Source organism: Tiliqua scincoides, chromosome 2 (genome assembly GCF_035046505.1).
Source record: "Tiliqua scincoides isolate rTilSci1 chromosome 2, rTilSci1.hap2, whole genome shotgun sequence".
In the NCBI taxonomy this organism is placed as follows: domain Eukaryota; kingdom Metazoa; phylum Chordata; class Lepidosauria; order Squamata; family Scincidae; genus Tiliqua; species Tiliqua scincoides.
In genome coordinates, this window is record NC_089822.1 from 110,637,070 (window position 1) to 110,653,889 (window position 16,820).

General features: G+C 44.6%; 1 protein-coding gene across 1 annotated transcript; it reads left to right on the plus strand.

Moving 5' to 3' along the window:
- The first annotated feature begins 529 nt into the window (after positions 1–529).
- Positions 530–15,550, plus strand: FARSA (phenylalanyl-tRNA synthetase subunit alpha). Its single transcript, XM_066614357.1, has 13 exons — positions 530–723; positions 1,423–1,560; positions 2,100–2,198; positions 2,441–2,559; positions 7,531–7,623; positions 8,412–8,540; positions 8,922–9,037; positions 10,133–10,217; positions 10,796–10,895; positions 11,111–11,279; positions 11,422–11,499; positions 13,213–13,327; positions 13,935–15,550. The coding sequence occupies exons 1-13, from the start codon at positions 544–546 to the stop codon at positions 14,038–14,040; spliced, it is 1,527 nt and encodes a 508-aa protein (XP_066470454.1). The 5' UTR covers positions 530–543; the 3' UTR covers positions 14,041–15,550.
- The last annotated feature ends 1,270 nt before the right edge of the window (positions 15,551–16,820 follow it).

Genomic DNA, 16,820 nt, shown 5'->3' on the forward strand with positions numbered 1-16,820 from the left:
TTCAGTATGAAAAAATTACATGTGAGAAGACCTGATCCAAAGATCATCATGGGCTGTGTTGCTTTTGCAAGCCTCTTAAAGCTTAATCCTATGCATATCTACTCAGAAGTAAGTCCCATCATAGTCAATGGGACTTACTCCCAGGAAAGTGTGTATAGGATTGCAGCCTCAGAGCCCAATCCTATGCATGTGTATACAGAAGTAAGTCTCATTATACTCAAAGGGGCTTACTCCCTGGAAATAGTAGATAGGTTTGCAGCCTCAGAGCCCTATCCTATGCATGTTTACTCATAAGTAAGTCCCATTCTATTCAATGGGGCTTACTCCCAGGTAAGTGTGGATAGGATTGCAGCCTCAGAGCCCTATCCTATGCCTGTCTGTTCAGAAGTAAGTCCCATTCTATTCAATGGGGCTTACTCTCAGGTAAGTGTGGACAGGCTTGCAACCTACAGGAAGATGGGGGCGCTCTAACATCTGAGTGCCACAGGGAGTGGGACGTCACTTCCCCTTCAGCTCCAGCGGTTCCTGGCAGGGTGTGGAAAGATGTCTCCGACGGTGGCGTCGGGCGCGCCGGGCGCCGTGTCGCCGGCCGAGCTGCTCCTCCAGCGGCTGGAGTGCGCGGGCGCCGAGGCCGGCATCTGCAGCCTGGAGGCGGCCGCGGCGCTGGGCCTGGACCACCAAGCGCTGGTGGGAGCGGTGAAGAGCCTGCAGTCCTTGGGGCAGGTCGGTGGGGAACGCGCCTCGTGGCTGCCGAGCGGGGCGGGCTCTGGCTGGAGAGCCTGCAGGGCTGGTGGCTCCGCTGTGCTTGTGGGTTGGTGGAAGAGCTTTTGCACGTGGCATGTTGGTGCAGAGCCCGCACCAGCCATGCGCCTCAATGTGCCTCTCGCTGCTTCCCAGCCATCAGGGGGCTTTGGCTTTCCTCCTGTGTCTCAAGGCTGGACAGGCTTGAGGAGTCACACTGCACTTCAGGGAGGTGGGGTGGGTGGGGAGGCAGGTGAGGCAGAGCCTCCCCGTGGCAGTCCTTTGAAAAGTTGTGCCACTCACAACCCATGCGCTCCGCACACCTCACAGGATAGCAGCACCACTTTTTGAAGGACTGCCACGGGGAGGCCCTGCCTCCCACCCACCCTGCTGTAAATAACATCTTGTATGGAGGCACATTCCAGCATTCACTATAGTCTGAAGCCTTTAGGCAACCTTGTCAAAGGTTTACCCCCTCAATAAGAATTAATCCTGTGGGAGACTCCGTTAACACAAACAGGTATTCCAAATGGACTCTTATTCTTTTTTCAGTCACCATCTCATCATTTGATCTCTCTCTCTCTCTCTCTCTCTCTCTCTCTCTCTCTCTCTCTGTCAGGGTACAGTCCTGCTCCCTATTAATTACTTGTATTCTCACAGAACTTCTCAAAATTTCCTTAGGTCATTGAGGCTGAACAGCGCACATCAAAGAAGTGGGAACTAACACCTGAGGGTCAAGAGATTGTCCGAGAAGGAAGCCATGAGGTCCGGGTGTTTAACAGCATCCCTCTTGAGGGCCTGGTCCAGAGTGAGCTGATGGTAAAACAATAAATGTTTATTTTATATATATAAATATATATATATGTGAGCTGATGGTAAAACAATAAATGTTTATTTTATATATATATATATATATATATGTGAGCTGGTGGTAAAACAATAAATTTTTATTTTATATATATATATATATATATATATACATATATATATATATATATATACACACACACATATACACATATAATATGTGTAATATGTGAGCTGATGGTAAAACAATAAATTTATATTTATTTATATATATATATTATTTAATTATTATTATATATATAATATATTTATATTTATTTTATATATATTTATATATAAAAACAATTCTACCCCCAGTCCCTTCCAGTGTTTCACCAAACTGTAGCATCATAGAGAGAACTGCTACTCCTAGATCAGCATACCCTAGCTATGGGTTCAAGCTCCTCCCTTCATTCTCCTTGGGCTGACATTGCATGTGGGGGAGTATTGGTTATGTGGCATTTGGAATTACTTTGCACATAATGGATGATGTTTCCTTTGTTTCACTGTAGAAGCTGCCAAGTGGGAAGGTAGGATTCAGCAAAGCAATGTCCAATAAATGGATCCGGCTAGACAAGAGCTCAGAAGATGGACCCCGGATCTTCCGAGCGGTGAGTAATCCCAGTGCAGTGCCTTGGGCTCTTGCTTCTGCTGAGCAGTATATTGCCTATATGCTTAAACTGGTTAAACCATATGTCACATATTGAAAAATGCATGTGCTCGTATCACTGTTTCTGCCCCTACTCTGTCATTTATGTCTTCAGACTCCTTAAATCCAGGGTTACCGGTATGGCAACAAGTATGAGAGAGAGCAAATTCTGTTCTGAAAGAGCTTTTCCCTTTCCTTCTCTAGGTGGACAGTGTTCAGGACTCAGTGAGGGAGAAACTGCTCCAGGTGCAGCAGGGTGAAGTAGACAGCCTAGAGGAGAAAGACAAAAATGAACTGAAGAAGCGAAAACTTCTGGCAGAAGTGTGAGTTTAAACAAGGCCACTGCCACTCTGTACACGTGTTGTGTTTCAGGGACTCATTTCTGCAGAAGTGATGTTTGTTAACATGATCAGTTGCCCCTTATGCTGAGAAGGGTCATTTCTCATAACTGAGAAGACCACTATTGCTGACTTCCTGTATTCTGCATGTACTATTTTGTTTGTTTGGTAAAGTTGGGTAAGAACAAGAACAGCCCCACTGGATCAGGCCACAGACCCATCTAGTCCAGTTTCCTGTATCTCACAGCGGCCCACCAAATGCCCCAGGGAGCACACCAGATAACAAGAGACCTCATTCTGGTGCCCTCCCTTGCATCTGGCATTCTGACATAGCCCATTTCTAAAATCAGGAGGTTGCACACACACATCATGGCTTGTAACCCATAATGGATTTTTCCTCCAGAAACTTGTCCAATCCCCTTTTAAAGGCATCCAGGCCAGATGCCATCACCATATCCTGTGGCAAGGAGTTCCACAGACCAACCACACGCTGAGTAAAGAAATATTTTCTTTTGTCTGTTCTAACTCTCCCAACACTCAATTTTAGTGGATGTCCCCTGGTTCTGGTGTTATGTGAGAGTGTAAAGAGCATCTCTCTATCCACTCTTTCCATCCCCTGCATAATTTTGTATGTCTCAATCATGTCCCCCCTCAGGTGTCTCTTTTCTAGGCTGAAGAGGCCCAAACACCGTAGCCTTTCCTCATAAGGAATGTGCCCCAGCCCAGTAATCATCTTAGTCACTCTCTTTTGCAGCTTTTCCGTTTCCACTATGTCTTTTTTGAGATGCGGCGACCAGAACTGGACACAATACTCCAGGTGTGGCCTTACCATCGATTTGTACAATGGTATTATAAGATTAGCCGTTTTGTTCTCAATACCTTTTCTAATGATCCCAAGCATAGAATTGGCCTTCTTTACTGCCGCCGCACACTGGGTCGACACTTTCATCGACCTGTCCACCACCACCCCAAGGTCTCCTGATCTGTCACAGACAGCTCAGAACCCATCAGCCTATATGTGAAGTTTTGATTTTTTGCCCCAATGTGCATGATCTTGCACTTACTGACATTGAAATGCATCTGCCATTTTGCTGCCCGTTTTGCCAGTTTGGAGAGATCCTTCTGGAGCTCCTCACAATCACTTCTGGTCTTCGCCACTCGGAAAAGTTTGGTGTCGTCTGCAAACTTTGCCACCTCACTGCTCACCCCTGTCTCCAGGTCGTTTATGAAGAAGTTGAAAAGCACTGGTCCCAGGACAGATCCTTGGGGCACACCGCTTTTCACCTCTCTCCACTGTGAAAATTGCCCATTGAAACCCACTCTCTGTTTCCTGGCCTCCAACCAGTTCTCAAATCCATGAGAGGACCTGTTCTCTAATTCCTTGACTGTGGAGTTTTTTCAGTAGCCTTTGGTGAGGGACTGTGTTGAACGCCTTCTGAAAGTTCAGATATATAATGTCTACGGATTCTACTGTATCCACATGCCTGTTGACCTTTCAAAGAATCCTATAAAATTTGTGAGGCAAGACTTACCCTTACAGAAGCCATGCTGATTCTCCCCAGCAAGGCTTGTTCCTCTATGTGTTTTGAGATTCTATCTTTGATGAGGCATTTCACCATCTTACTTGGTATGGATGTTAGGCTGACCGGCCTATAGTTTCCCAGGTCCCCCCTCTTTCCCTTTTTAAAGATCGGTGTGACATTTGCTATCCTCCAATCTTCTGGCACCGTGGCCGTTTTGAGGGACAAGTTGCATATTTCAGTCAAGAGATCAGCAACTTCATTCTTCAATTTCTTAATAACTCTTGGCTGGATGTCATCAGGGCCCGGTGACTTATTGATCTTTAATTTATCAATGAGGTCTGAAACATCTTCTCTTTTAAACTCTATCTGACTTAATTCCTTGGTCAGGAGGGGCCATTCGGGCAGTGGTATCTGCCCAAGGTCTTCTGCTGTGAAGACAGATGCAAAGAACTCATTTAATTTCTCTGCCATCTCTAAATTAAATCCGGATAAGACAGAGGCTCTCCTGGTTCGGAAATCCTCAATGCAGGTGCTGGATTATCGGCTTGCTCTGAATGGGGTTGCACTCCCTCTGAAGGAACAGGTCCGCAGCTTGGGGGTCCACCTGGACTCGCAGCTGCTCCTGGATTCCCAGGTGGCGGCTGTGGCTAGGGGGGCCTTCGCTCAGCTTCGGCTGGTGCGCCAGCTGCGTCCGTACTTGGATCGTGCAGACCTGGCCACGGTGATCCATGCTACGGTGACATCGAGGTTGGATTATTGTAACGCGCTTTATGTGGGGCTGCCCCTGAAGACGGTTTGGAAACTGCAATTAGTGCAGAATGCAGCGGCCCGTGTGGTCACTGGAGCTAGGCAGTTTGACTCTGTCAGCCCGCTTCTCCGGGGGCTACATTGGCTGCCCATTCGTTTCCGGGCCCAATTCAAGGTGCTGGTTTTGACCTTTAAAGCCCTATACTGCTCTGGGCCAGGCTATCTTAGAGATCGCCTACTCCCGTACAATCCGGCTCGTCAGGTCATCAGAGAAGGCCTTTTCACAAGTGCCGCCGCCTAAGGAGGTACGTGGGGCAGCGGCAAGAAGTAGGGCCTTCTCAGTAGTGGCACCAACGTTGTGGAACTCCCTTTCCCTTGACCTGAGAATGGCTCCCTCTCTGGAGACTTTTCGGCGAGGCCTGAAGACCTTGTTGTTTAATCAAGCCTTCTGACTTCATGGCCTTTTTAACATCTTTTATACATCTTTTAGTTGCTTTTTACAGGCTTGATTCCTCTAAGTACTGCTGTTTTATGCTCTTTTTTTCTGACTTTTATCTGACTACTGTTTTTATGGGTTCTGCTAATGTGTTTTTTAATGTGTTTTTATCTGTTTGTGAAATTATGTTTTAATCTGTTTTATATGTTGTTAGCCGCCTTGGGTCCCTTTGGGGAGAAGGGCGGGATAGAAATAAAGTTTTTATTATTATTATTATTATTATTATTATTATTATTATTATTATTATTATTATTATTATTATTATTATTATCTCCTTTTATCTCCCCTTTCCCTCCCTCACCATCCAGAGGGCCAACCACTTCTCTGGCGGGTTTCCTGCTTCTAACATATTTAAAGAAGCTTTTATTATTCCTCTTAATGTTGCTGGCCATGAGTTCCTCATTGTCTCTCTTGGCCTCCCAAGAGGTTTGGCAACAACAAAGACATGTTGTTACATGCTGCAATGCCAACCCACAATCACTGCACTGGTCATCTGTTTTGAAGCAAGGTATCCTGCTTGACTAACTTTTCAATGAAAACTTTCACAACGGAAGTTGTCTGCAGCTTCTCTGGGTCCATAGTACATCTTCATAGTATTCCAGTGTGTGTCTAATATTGCAAGTAATAGTGGGGCAACTTGGAACCCCTCTTGCTCCTGTACAGAAATGTGTCTTTTGTAGGGTAAGCAGTTCAAGTTAAGAGAGCGTATGCATGCTCCCTCTCTATATATCTACCAGGCAGGCAGCCTAATCCCATCCTCAGTGGCCACCTACCCCACAGAGGCTGCTGGAGGTCTCTTCAGGGGAAGGGGACTCTCGTCCCCCCAAGTAAGCAGGCAGGCCCTGCAATGGGGCTGCTCAAGTCTATGAGGGCTGTTTTGCTGGCACAAAACCTCTGCATGGGCTTTGCAACCCAATACAGAGGATAGAATTTGAAGGAGCAAAGCTCCGCCAGTCCCACCCCTCTCCTGGGCTGGTTCCTTCCCCCGCCGTCCCTTCCCCAAAAACCTGCACTGCCACCCCATAGTGCGACTTACCATCAAGCATTCCCAAGGTGTTCTCCATCCAGTGCTAACTGGTGCTGGTCCAGCACTGACACTCCCTACTTGGAGGGTGCCATAAATGCACTTTAAAGCATGTTTATGACACCAGCTGTGGCGCTGGAACTCAGCGCTGGCACTAGGTCCAGATACGATTGGTCCCCAAGCCTTTTTAGGCTGTGAGTAATGGTGCAGAGCACTCAAAAAGTAGAACGGTAGTAAGACAGACACTATTTTGAAAAAAGCTTTGCAATCACCTCATTCTCCTGTATAGCACTATAGATTCACTTGGTCAAATGAAATTTAAACCAGATCTCCTGTATTCTATTCACTGGATTGTTCATGGTATTTTTAGATCAGGAAATATGTCCCAAGCCTTGGTAATTGGGCTTTCTGGCTGTAGAGTTCTGGGACAGGGGGCCAAAGCTTTTTCAGAAGTTGATCAATTTGCAGTTGCAAAAACAAGGAAAAGAGCAGCATCAGAAACAGGGATGTGAAAAGGGAAGCTTCAAAAGGAGCCATGGAAAATGGAGTTTTAATGTAAGAAATTCAAAACACCCAATGTGTTTCTTCTGTAAGGGTGCACAAATTCCCCTTTTGAACGTGGCATTGAATTCCACTAATTGTGGTAGATCAGAAAAACATATTGTCCTCCTGAGCTACCTACCAGTCAGTGAAACTCTTTGTTGGAATAAAAAACTGATTTTATGCTGTCGAGGAAGGCATATTGCTGAAAAAGAGTTGGGCTTTTGGATTTCTTGCCATAAAATTGTGTTCAGTTTTTTCTTCCCTTTCTGTTCTTGTTGCAGCATTGTTCAGACATAAAGTGAAAGTTTTGTTCCCTTACTAAAAGCTAACCCCCACTTGTTATCCCTGTTTTGTTCCATATATCGTCCTTATTCGGCCTGCCCCAGTAGTTTCAGAGCAGTTGTTAGCACTGAAAATAGAAGCAAAGAGGCAACTGCATAGAGGGGTCAGATGTATTCAAGTGCCATGAGTTGGGAGGCAGTAATTTAAAGTCTAGCTTCTCACCAGAGCTTACTAAACCCAGTGTCAGTTTTCCCTGGGATTGTCCTTGCAGTATGAATTTGTATGTCTCTTTCTCTCTCTTTCCCAGCTCCCAGAATTAGCAGCTTTCTGTTTCCTTTCAGGACTATTAAAACATACTGGATCAAGAAAGGGAATGCTTTTAGTACCACTGTCACCAAGCAGGAAACAGACCTTACTCCAGAGATGATAGCCAGGTGAGAAGCTATTTTGGTTCTATCTCACAGTGGAGCCAGCAGCAGAATCTGGGACCTGTGCCTCCAAGCTGCTATTTATTTCCAGAACATGCTGTTCTGGATCTGAACTTATCTTTAGAATTGTTGGCTTCTCTTAACACAATGTGGAATCTGGCATTACTCGTACAGGTGGGGTCTGTACCGGTATCCACAAGGGATCTATTCTTGGACCCCTTGCAGATATAAATAACCATGGATACCAAAATCTGCAGTTTCAGCCCCCTTTAAAGCCTCTGAAGGTGACTAGAGCTGAGCTGTGGTAACCTGAGGGCTTTCTGAAGCCTGCAGAGACCGCGCATGCCAAACTTATACGGAAACTGGAAGTTGCTTTTTTTGCCTCTATGAGGCATTTTGAAGCCCACAGAGGTCACGGGTTGGCACACACAGGCTTCAAAAAGCCCTCCAGAGGCAACTGGAACTCAACTCTGGTTGCCTTCAGAGGGTTCAGGTGAAACCAAGTCTGGCTCAATGCAGGTCCAAGGGTACCCAGATCCACAAATATAAAATCTGGGGAAAAACAGGCTCCACCTGTATCCCCACTGCTGAACCAGGATGTTGAATGGATTCATGGAGGTTATCAATGTTGCAATCCATCTTGGCAGAATTCTTGTTCTCCCTACTTCCTATTTTGTGTTGGTCTTATTGAATAGAAGGGCTTTCCTGTGTTTCTGGGTGGTAGGTAATTTGAAAAATCTCATAGCTATTGCAAAGTTGACTTTTTTTCTGTTGCTCTCTCCCCAAACTTGCAGTGGTTCCTGGAGAGACCTGAAGTTCAAGGCCTATAATTTTGAGGCCCTGGGCATCATGCCTGAAAGTGGCCATCTCCACCCCTTGCTGAAGGTTCGCACCCAGTTCCGGCAGATCTTCCTTGAAATGGGGTGTGTTTATTATCTGCAAAATATGGGGAGGGGGCACAAAATGACAACTGTGGAAAACAGGTATGCTGTATCATGTACAATTGAAAGGTCTGCCCAGCCAGTTCTGAGAAATGGAAGATGCAACACACACAAATCTGTCTTTGGGATTTGTCTCCTTTCAGTGCAGGATACAATGGATTGTAGACTGGGCTTGCAGTTACGGACTGGTTTGTGACCAAGCCCTGCAGACCACTTCCTGTGGAGCTCGACGAGCACTGTGACTGGATAAATGCATCTTGATTTCTTCCCCTGTGTCCTTTGGAGAGCATTCTAGAGTTGCATCAGAAGCTGATTGTACAGTCTGCCTTCTTAGAGACCATGTGCTTGTTTTTCTTCTCACAGTTTTACAGAAATGCCCACGAATAACTTCATTGAGAGCTCTTTCTGGAATTTTGATGCCCTCTTTCAGCCACAGCAGCATCCAGCCCGGGACCAGCATGATACCTTCTTCATAAAGGGTCAGCTATATTGCTTTACATACATATGTGACTGGTGTCACCTTTCACAGTTCAGGGGGAGACTACGGATTAGGACTTTGGGACAGTTTTTAATTCAGACCAGGGCCAATGTTTGCTGGGAGCAACGATAGAAAGTAAAATTGACAATGATCAGATAGTGGTGGGACACACAAAATCACCAGAAAAACTGCCTTGGTCTACTTTAGGGTAATCTGATTAAGTGGACTGTAATCCACAAAAGCTGACATAACTGTGTTAGCCTTTAAGGTACTATGCTGCTCTTTTTGTGATTGAAAAGAAACGTATTTAACGTAATTTTGTTCCACATTTCCAGCCCAAAGGGCAGCTCATGCATGTGTGTTATGCACTTGCACACACAGCATGTTGGTTTTTGTAACGTGTTGGAGGTCAGGGGGGCCCACATCCAGCCAATCCCAGGGCCTGCCTACCACTGCCTGTGCTTCACCCCTCCTCAACAATCAATGGGCTTCTTTAGAGGCCCCTGTGATGACACAGGGACCTCTGAAATAAGCCTATTTGTGACTGACAGGCAGGAGGGAAATGACTTACAAGCAAATAATTACAATGTTGCCACTACAGCTGTGGCAATGGCTCTGGGGGGGAGTATCTGCTGCTGCCCAGTAAGCTTACCTTCCCCTCCCTACCCTGATAAGCTCACTGGATGGCAGCAGCCCCTCATTCTATTTTAGAATTTCCAGGTGTCCTGTCCTGTTCCATCCCCCTGAATATAAAATGGCTCTGCACCACCATGGAAGTGCTGAAAGTGTGGTAGTCATTCCTACTGCTGCCCGGTAAACTCTCCTCCCTGCTTATAAGTTTATTGGGTTTCAGCCACAGAGGCAACAGTTCTTTGGTGCTTTTATCCACAGTGGAACTGTTGCTGCCACTGTCCAGTCAGCTGAACCAGAGACAGGAGGTGGGTGAGATGATGAGAGCTAGAATCATTGAGGGGAGAGGGCTGCAGGTCAGATGCTCTAGGGCCCCTGTTGAGGGTTATGCCTGGAGGCTCACCACAACCTGATGGCACTCCAGCCTTGTGTGTCCACTTACTTGTGTGTATCACATACCTTCCAGATCCTGCTGAAGCCACTGACTTCCCAATGGATTATCTGAAGAGGGTGAAGAAAGTTCATTCACAAGGAGGTTATGGTTCTCAGGGGTGAGACTGATCAGCAATATTTTATTAGTAATGGGCCAAGAAACCCAAAAAGGAGAGTAGTATTAATGAAGTTATGGCAGCTGACTCCAAAAACCTTGTTGAAGAGACCAGATGGTTCACTGAAGCTGCTTGTAGTACAGAGTTTTTGCTATTCCCTCCCAGGTCTGGAAAGTGCCTTAAGCACCTCTCTCTGTGACAGTTGTTCTATAAGTATAGATGGTGAAAGGGGTTGATGAATTAGATGCTGCCATCTGGGTGAAATTTAGTCTTCTGTAATCCTAGGATCACTGTGGTTGTAGCCATGTTGGTTGCAAAGGTCAACAGATTGGGGTGGGGATTTGGCAGGGAAGAAAAAGCAAATCTTTATCAGTTGGAAATAGGAAGCTGTTTTCAAAACTGGATCGAGTGGGCAAACTGATCCTGTTCTTTCTTTTCTTAAAGCAATAAGTATGCTAAACCTGTTCTTGGGCCTTGTACTTCATATATTAACAGCTTTGTATATTAATGTATATTATAAAAGCATACCTCAGGGTTCCCTTGTAATTTATTCTCTCTCTCTCTCACACACACACACACAGGTACAAATATGATTGGAAGCTGGAAGAGGCTCGGAAGAACCTCCTTCGGACACACACCACTGCTGTCAGTGCTCGCATGCTCTATAAGCTTGCACAACAGGTAACTACTTAGTAAATCCCACTTCCTGCCTTGAGTATCTTGGCCATGTGGAAATTGGATAAAAGCCCAGGTATGCATTCATGTGAGGTGTGGCAGACTTCATTTAAGGTTGATGGAACTGAAACTAGCCTGAGGCTGGAGTGGTCTTTCTCTCTAAGACCGAACTACTTGAGCCAACTCGAAGGCCAGGACTATGACAACTATTTCCTCTACAGGAGAAGTTCACCCCTGCCAAATATTTCTCCATTGACCGTGTCTTCAGGAATGAGACCCTGGATGCCACCCACCTGGCAGAGTTCCACCAGATTGAAGGAGTGGTGGCTGATTATGGCTTGACACTGGGGGACCTGATGGGCGTCCTAAAAGAGTTTTTCACCAAGTTGGGTAAATACTGCTGAATGAGATGGAGGGAGGACGTTGAATGGAGGGCTTGGGAAGGTTGGCAGTAAAGGAGGGAGGCAACTTGCATGATGTTTTCACCTTTCCAAGGATCAACAGTAGTATCACTGCCCCCTCTCTCTGGCAGGAATCACCCAGCTGCGCTTCAAGCCTGCTTACAATCCTTATACTGAACCCAGCATGGAGGTGTTCAGCTACCATCAAGGTGAGTTCAGAGGAAAAGGCTAGATCAATTTGAGGAGCTGATGTGCCAGAGCCAAAGCACCCTGGCAGAAGTTTCTGCAGTTGGGGATTAAAGCAAGTTACCTAATAGCAAAAATGCCTTTGGCAGCAAAGCTCAGGCTAGCTTAATGCTGGGTGTGTTTTGAGGGGAGAGAGAATAACCAGAATAGACACACTGATCTCTGCTTGCATTCTTGCCTATAAGGCAGTGTTTCTCAAACTGTGCATCGAGACCCACTAGGTGGGTTGCGAGCCAATTTCAGGTGGGTCCCCATTCATTTCAATATTTTAATTTTAATATATCAGACTTGATGCTGCCATGGCATTTGGGGAAATGTTACAGATCTGTACTTTTAACAGGCAACTATGTATATGCTTTTAACAATGATAGCAAATGGGACTTACTCCTGGGTAAGTGTGGGTAGGACTGAAGCCTTGGATTGTTAAAAAATTTTCCTGCTTGATGATGTCACTTCTAGTCATGACATCACTTCTGGTGGGTCCCAACAGATTCCCATTCTAAAACATGGGTTCCAGTGCTAAAAGTTTGAGAACCACTGCTTATAAGGCATTTCAGACATGTGGAGTTTTACACCCCAGCCAAGAAAGCAGCTGCATAGCCAGTGCTTTAAGAAAGTATTCTAGTTGCTCCCAGTTAGTCTTTGATAATCCCCTATTCATGATTTATGCAGTTGCAAAAAATTGCTTGCCCTGATAGCACACTATAAATTTGAATGCTTTTCCACTGTGTCAACACAACCTGACAGTATTCTCTCTTGCCTCCTATTTGTATTAAGTTCCTATTTCTGGAGTTCTTTAATATGGTATTTAAAGGCTTGATTCACTCTTTTCCGGGTCACCAATTCACATTAAAAACATATTTCACTAATTTGTGCCTGAAATGTAAAATCTGTTTGTAATCTTTTTGTTCTTTTGGGACTTGAAGATACTACCATAAATATTTTTCTAAATAAAATGCATCATGATTTTAATTTTTTTTGTTGTTGTTTTTTGTGCAAAGGGGGTGTTTTCCTGGACTTGCAAGATAGGGAGAGAGTCTAGGTACAGGGAAAGGGCACATAAACATGTACTCAGGTTAATCCTCAAACCATATAGAACTTCAAAGGTCAACATCAGCATCCTGGATTGGGTCAGAAGGCCATGTAGATTTGAGAGCACAGGGATAACTTGCTTCTTTTGCCCTATGTCTGGTGGTGGCAACTGTTGCTGCAGTAATATTATAGAAAAGCAGCTGTGCAAAAGGAGTACAGTTGTGGATTGTGACGAGCCACTGTGGCTTACCTCTTTGCTCCTGGCTTTGCTTTCTAAGACAGTCATCAAATTGGTCAGGCAATAATGTAGATTTCATTGATATAGCCTGGAAAAGGACAGCACATAAGCTGATGGAGCTGCCTTCCCAATCCATGTGTTTTGTGTGAGCCCAGAACGCTATCCTTCCAATGTCTGTCCTTAATACATGCCCTCTCAGCAGCCTGACTTAACATTAAAAATATTTGAATATGTTGGCACATGCTGATTTAGCTTTCCTGGATGGACAGCAGTGTTGCAGAATGGAGCCTCCAACACCCTGGAGGCTTGGTGTCTGCTCAAAGTTAGACCCTAGGGTTATTGGTATTGCTCTTCACCCTACCCCATCTCCCCTCTTTATAGTTCAATTGTCTTCATTTCCTTTTAGGACTAAAGAAGTGGGTGGAAGTGGGTAATTCGGGGGTCTTCCGCCCAGAGATGCTGCTGCCTATGGGTCTGCCAGAGGGGGTGTCTGTCATTGCCTGGGGACTATCTCTGGAAAGGTGAGTTTCTTGGTCGAGGAAGATGGGCTGTCCCTTTCAGCTGAAGCTAAGCTCCTTTTCCTATTGTGGCCTTCTGAAGGCTCTCATTCTTGGGACCACTTGCATCTGACCAAGCACCTCCCTAACTTGTGTTGCACCCTGCAATCTTACAAGACTCTTAGATAAGCAGGGTCTGAAAGTAATCTCAATAAAGTCTCTGTCTGCAGTTGACACTCTGTCTCAAGCTCTAATCTCTGCTGCTGGATCACTCAGGCTGTGTGCCATCCTCATCTTTGGGGGATTAACTCCTACCTACCCTCTTTCCTCAGATACAGAGAGCAGGTGATTCTCCTGGATCAAGCTGGTGAAGCATTGGTACTGTCTGTATGTGTTTACATGGCATATGACAAGCCAAAATGCTTGCAGAGAAATCATAAGCCTAGAATGCTACAGAGTGGAGGCAAGGAGAGTGTCCTGCTGTTAGTAAGGACTTGCCACTACAGTTCATTACTTGTACTTGTTTGTTTTTCATTTGTGTTTTACGTTGTCTGCTTTTTTTCCTTAAGCACCAAAGCATTGTAAATTTCTAATATGTTCCTCCTTGATGCTTGTCTCTCTTTTCTTCTAGACCTACTATGATCAAATACGGCATCAATAATATCCGAGAGCTGGTTGGGCACAAAGTCAACCTGCAGATGGTATATGATAGTCCGCTCTGCCGCCTTGACACCTAGATCTTGGCTGCCTGCCTCACTTGCCTCAGATCTCCCTATTTATTAGTGCTGCTCCTTGCTGGAAGACTGGGACTATTCAACCCCCTGCCATTCTAGTCTCTTTTGGGGAAAGTAACTAAAGTCATCCTGGCCTCCTTGTGGACTAGTCTGGATGAGATCAAGAGTGATTGTGAACTATCTCACTTTGTGTTGGAAAATGATCTTTAGACAACTTGTGTTCAGTAAATCAGGCCAGAAATCTGATTGTGTCATTGGGATAGCACAAATACTAGAATGTTGCAATAACAACAACTTTAGCTGTAAGCGTTCTGGGGATCTCTTGTAGTGCAGGAGCACATGAATCTTCTCTTCCTGGCCTATAGAAGAGTAACACATTTAGACTAAGAAGTTCTGTACTGATAGGAAGATGACCTACACTCTGTACGAAAGTCTAGTTGTGGGGTGGGGGCACAGCTCTCTAGTGCCCTGGGAACCTGCTTAGAGGCTGAGTGATCTGCTTTCCTTCAGTGACATCTCAGTTCTGTAAGCTGTTTCTTGGATTTTTTTTTCCTTTTGCCTCTCAGTACCTTTTCCTTTTTGCCTCTCAGCAATTATCTTGTCTGGCTCTTTGTCTAGCCTTTCTAGCTTGGTCTCTTATTCTCACCTTTCCACTGTGCATGAAGAGGAAAGTCGCTAAAAAGTCTTATTTGACTACAAAAGAAAATAAGGAAACTAGTTCTAAAAAAACCCCACCAAATCTGTCTGGAACGTATGGAGGTTATTTAAGTACAATAGTAGAAGCTTGGTTCAAGTTCTGCTGCCAAGTAGGGAAGATATCACTAAGAGGATGCCAACATGGCTGATGAATAGAGTTAGAAGCAATAAAACAGCATGAAGGTTTTCTTCAGAAAAAGGAATTCTTGCTGAAATGAGAACAAAAGGACACAAACTGATAAATAAAGTATAAGTGAGAAAATAATAAAGGATATATTAAGGAGAAAAATATAAAGGATGTGAGAAAATAATTTCAGGAACAGGTGGCTAAAAAAACTGATTTAAATAGGTGCTGAGAAGGTGGTTGGAGTGCAGGATGATATCCAGGAAGCAAAAGAAAAATGTAGAAAGATTAGAAAGACGTGTAATGAATTATTTGCATCTGTCTTCATTACAGAAGATGTAGGACATGCTTATGCTTCAATTGGCTTTCCCTGGGAGGTCACTTGAAGAAAATCAGAGTTTACAAAAAATAATGATGATTTTGGGTACACTAACAAATTAAGCCATTTCTGCCCAACATTGCAACAAGGATCAAATTGGTGTATCTGAGCTGGGCAGAAATGGGTTAAACATTAACAAACCACCAGGTCTGAATAATGTCCACTCAGGAATTCTTAAAGAGCTTCTGACTAAAAGCTAACAACCCTAAAAATCAGCCTCTATGATGGAAGACTGAAAGCTAGTTTGTTCCAAATCAAATGGTGGAATGCATAATGTAAAGATAAAATTATTAAACATGAAAGAACAAGTCTTATTGGTGGAAAATCAGTATGGATTTTGCTTTTGCAAGTCTAGCTGAGAGTATAAATAACTATGTGTATGGAAGAAATCTGGTTTATGTAATATACTTGGACTTTTGACAAAGTTCTTTCACAAGATAAGAGGCCAGGTCCTTTCATGGATGAGTAAAGAATAGGAAATGGAGAGTAGAAATGTCTGGACAGTTTTCAGAATGGAGAGAAGTAAGAAATTGCCTTATACAATTAGTACTTCTTAACAGAAAATCTCTGTAGTTTAGGGGTAAGTAGCAAGGTGGACTCCTTTTAGGTGACACTAAACTTAATATGAAGAGCTCCAAAATGATCTTTCCAAATGGATTGAATGGGCAGCAAAGTGGCAAATCAGTGTAAATATGTATAGAGCAATGCAAATTCTGACCACTTACACACCAGTGGGATCTGTGTTGGTAATTGACCACAAATTTAACTTGGATTGTAAAAAAGGCAACCTTCATGCTAATACAATGCCCTTGTACAGTATATGGCACAGCCATGCTTGGAATAGTGTGTTCAGTTCTGATCATTTCTCAAAAAATACTGTAAAGATGTAGAAAGTGCAAGTTTTGGAGTTTCTAAATTTAGAAAAAAGCAACTAAGGGAACACATTCTGAAGTTCATAAAATTATACGTAATGTAGATAAAGAAGGTCTTTGCCCCACTGACACAGCACCAAAACATCCTGTTGGGGAAAAGCTCACTAACACTACGTAGGGACTCCTGCAGCTAGAGCAGGGGAGGCCAACCTTCCAACTTTAGGGCTCCTGGATCTTTAACAGAGAGAATTTCAGCAGGTGTAGTTTGTCATCTCACAGATGATAAACTACACTAGCTGAAATTCCTGCCTCTACAGCAGTGGTTCCCAAACTAGTGGGGCATTGACACACCAGGGAAACAGAAAGCAGGGCAATCCCCCTTAAGGGAAGGGGCCTTGCTCTGAAGGTAGTGACAGTACTATAGCAGTCATAGCGCTGCCCCTGCCAAGAGCTTGTTTACTTAAGTGTGGGGCATCACTGGCCTCCTGCAGAGTTTTGGAGGCTCACAGTCCCCTCTGATCTCCACAGCTTCTTTGCAAAGCCCTTATCTCCAATCTAAAGCTACTTCTGGGTTTTCAGGGAAAACCCTCCCCATGGAAGTAAACAAGCCCCTTGGCAGGGGCAACACTGCACTCTCTGCAGCACTGTCACTGCCCCTCTCCACATCCACGCAAAGACCTGGTTCCTAATTCCCCTATAGGAGTTTGGGAGC

What these genes read in the sequence shown, in the direction of transcription:
- FARSA (XM_066614357.1), top strand. Translation starts at nt 544, where the DNA reads ATGTCTCCGACGGTGGCGTCGGGCGCGCCGGGCGCCGTGTCGCCGGCC. An exon ending in ACTCCAGAGATGATAGCCAG is followed by an intron (nt 7,624 to 8,411) that starts GTGAGAAGCTAT and finishes CCAAACTTGCAG; the next exon opens with TGGTTCCTGGAGAGACCTGA. An exon ending in TCTATAAGCTTGCACAACAG is followed by an intron (nt 10,896 to 11,110) that starts GTAACTACTTAG and finishes TTTCCTCTACAG; the next exon opens with GAGAAGTTCACCCCTGCCAA.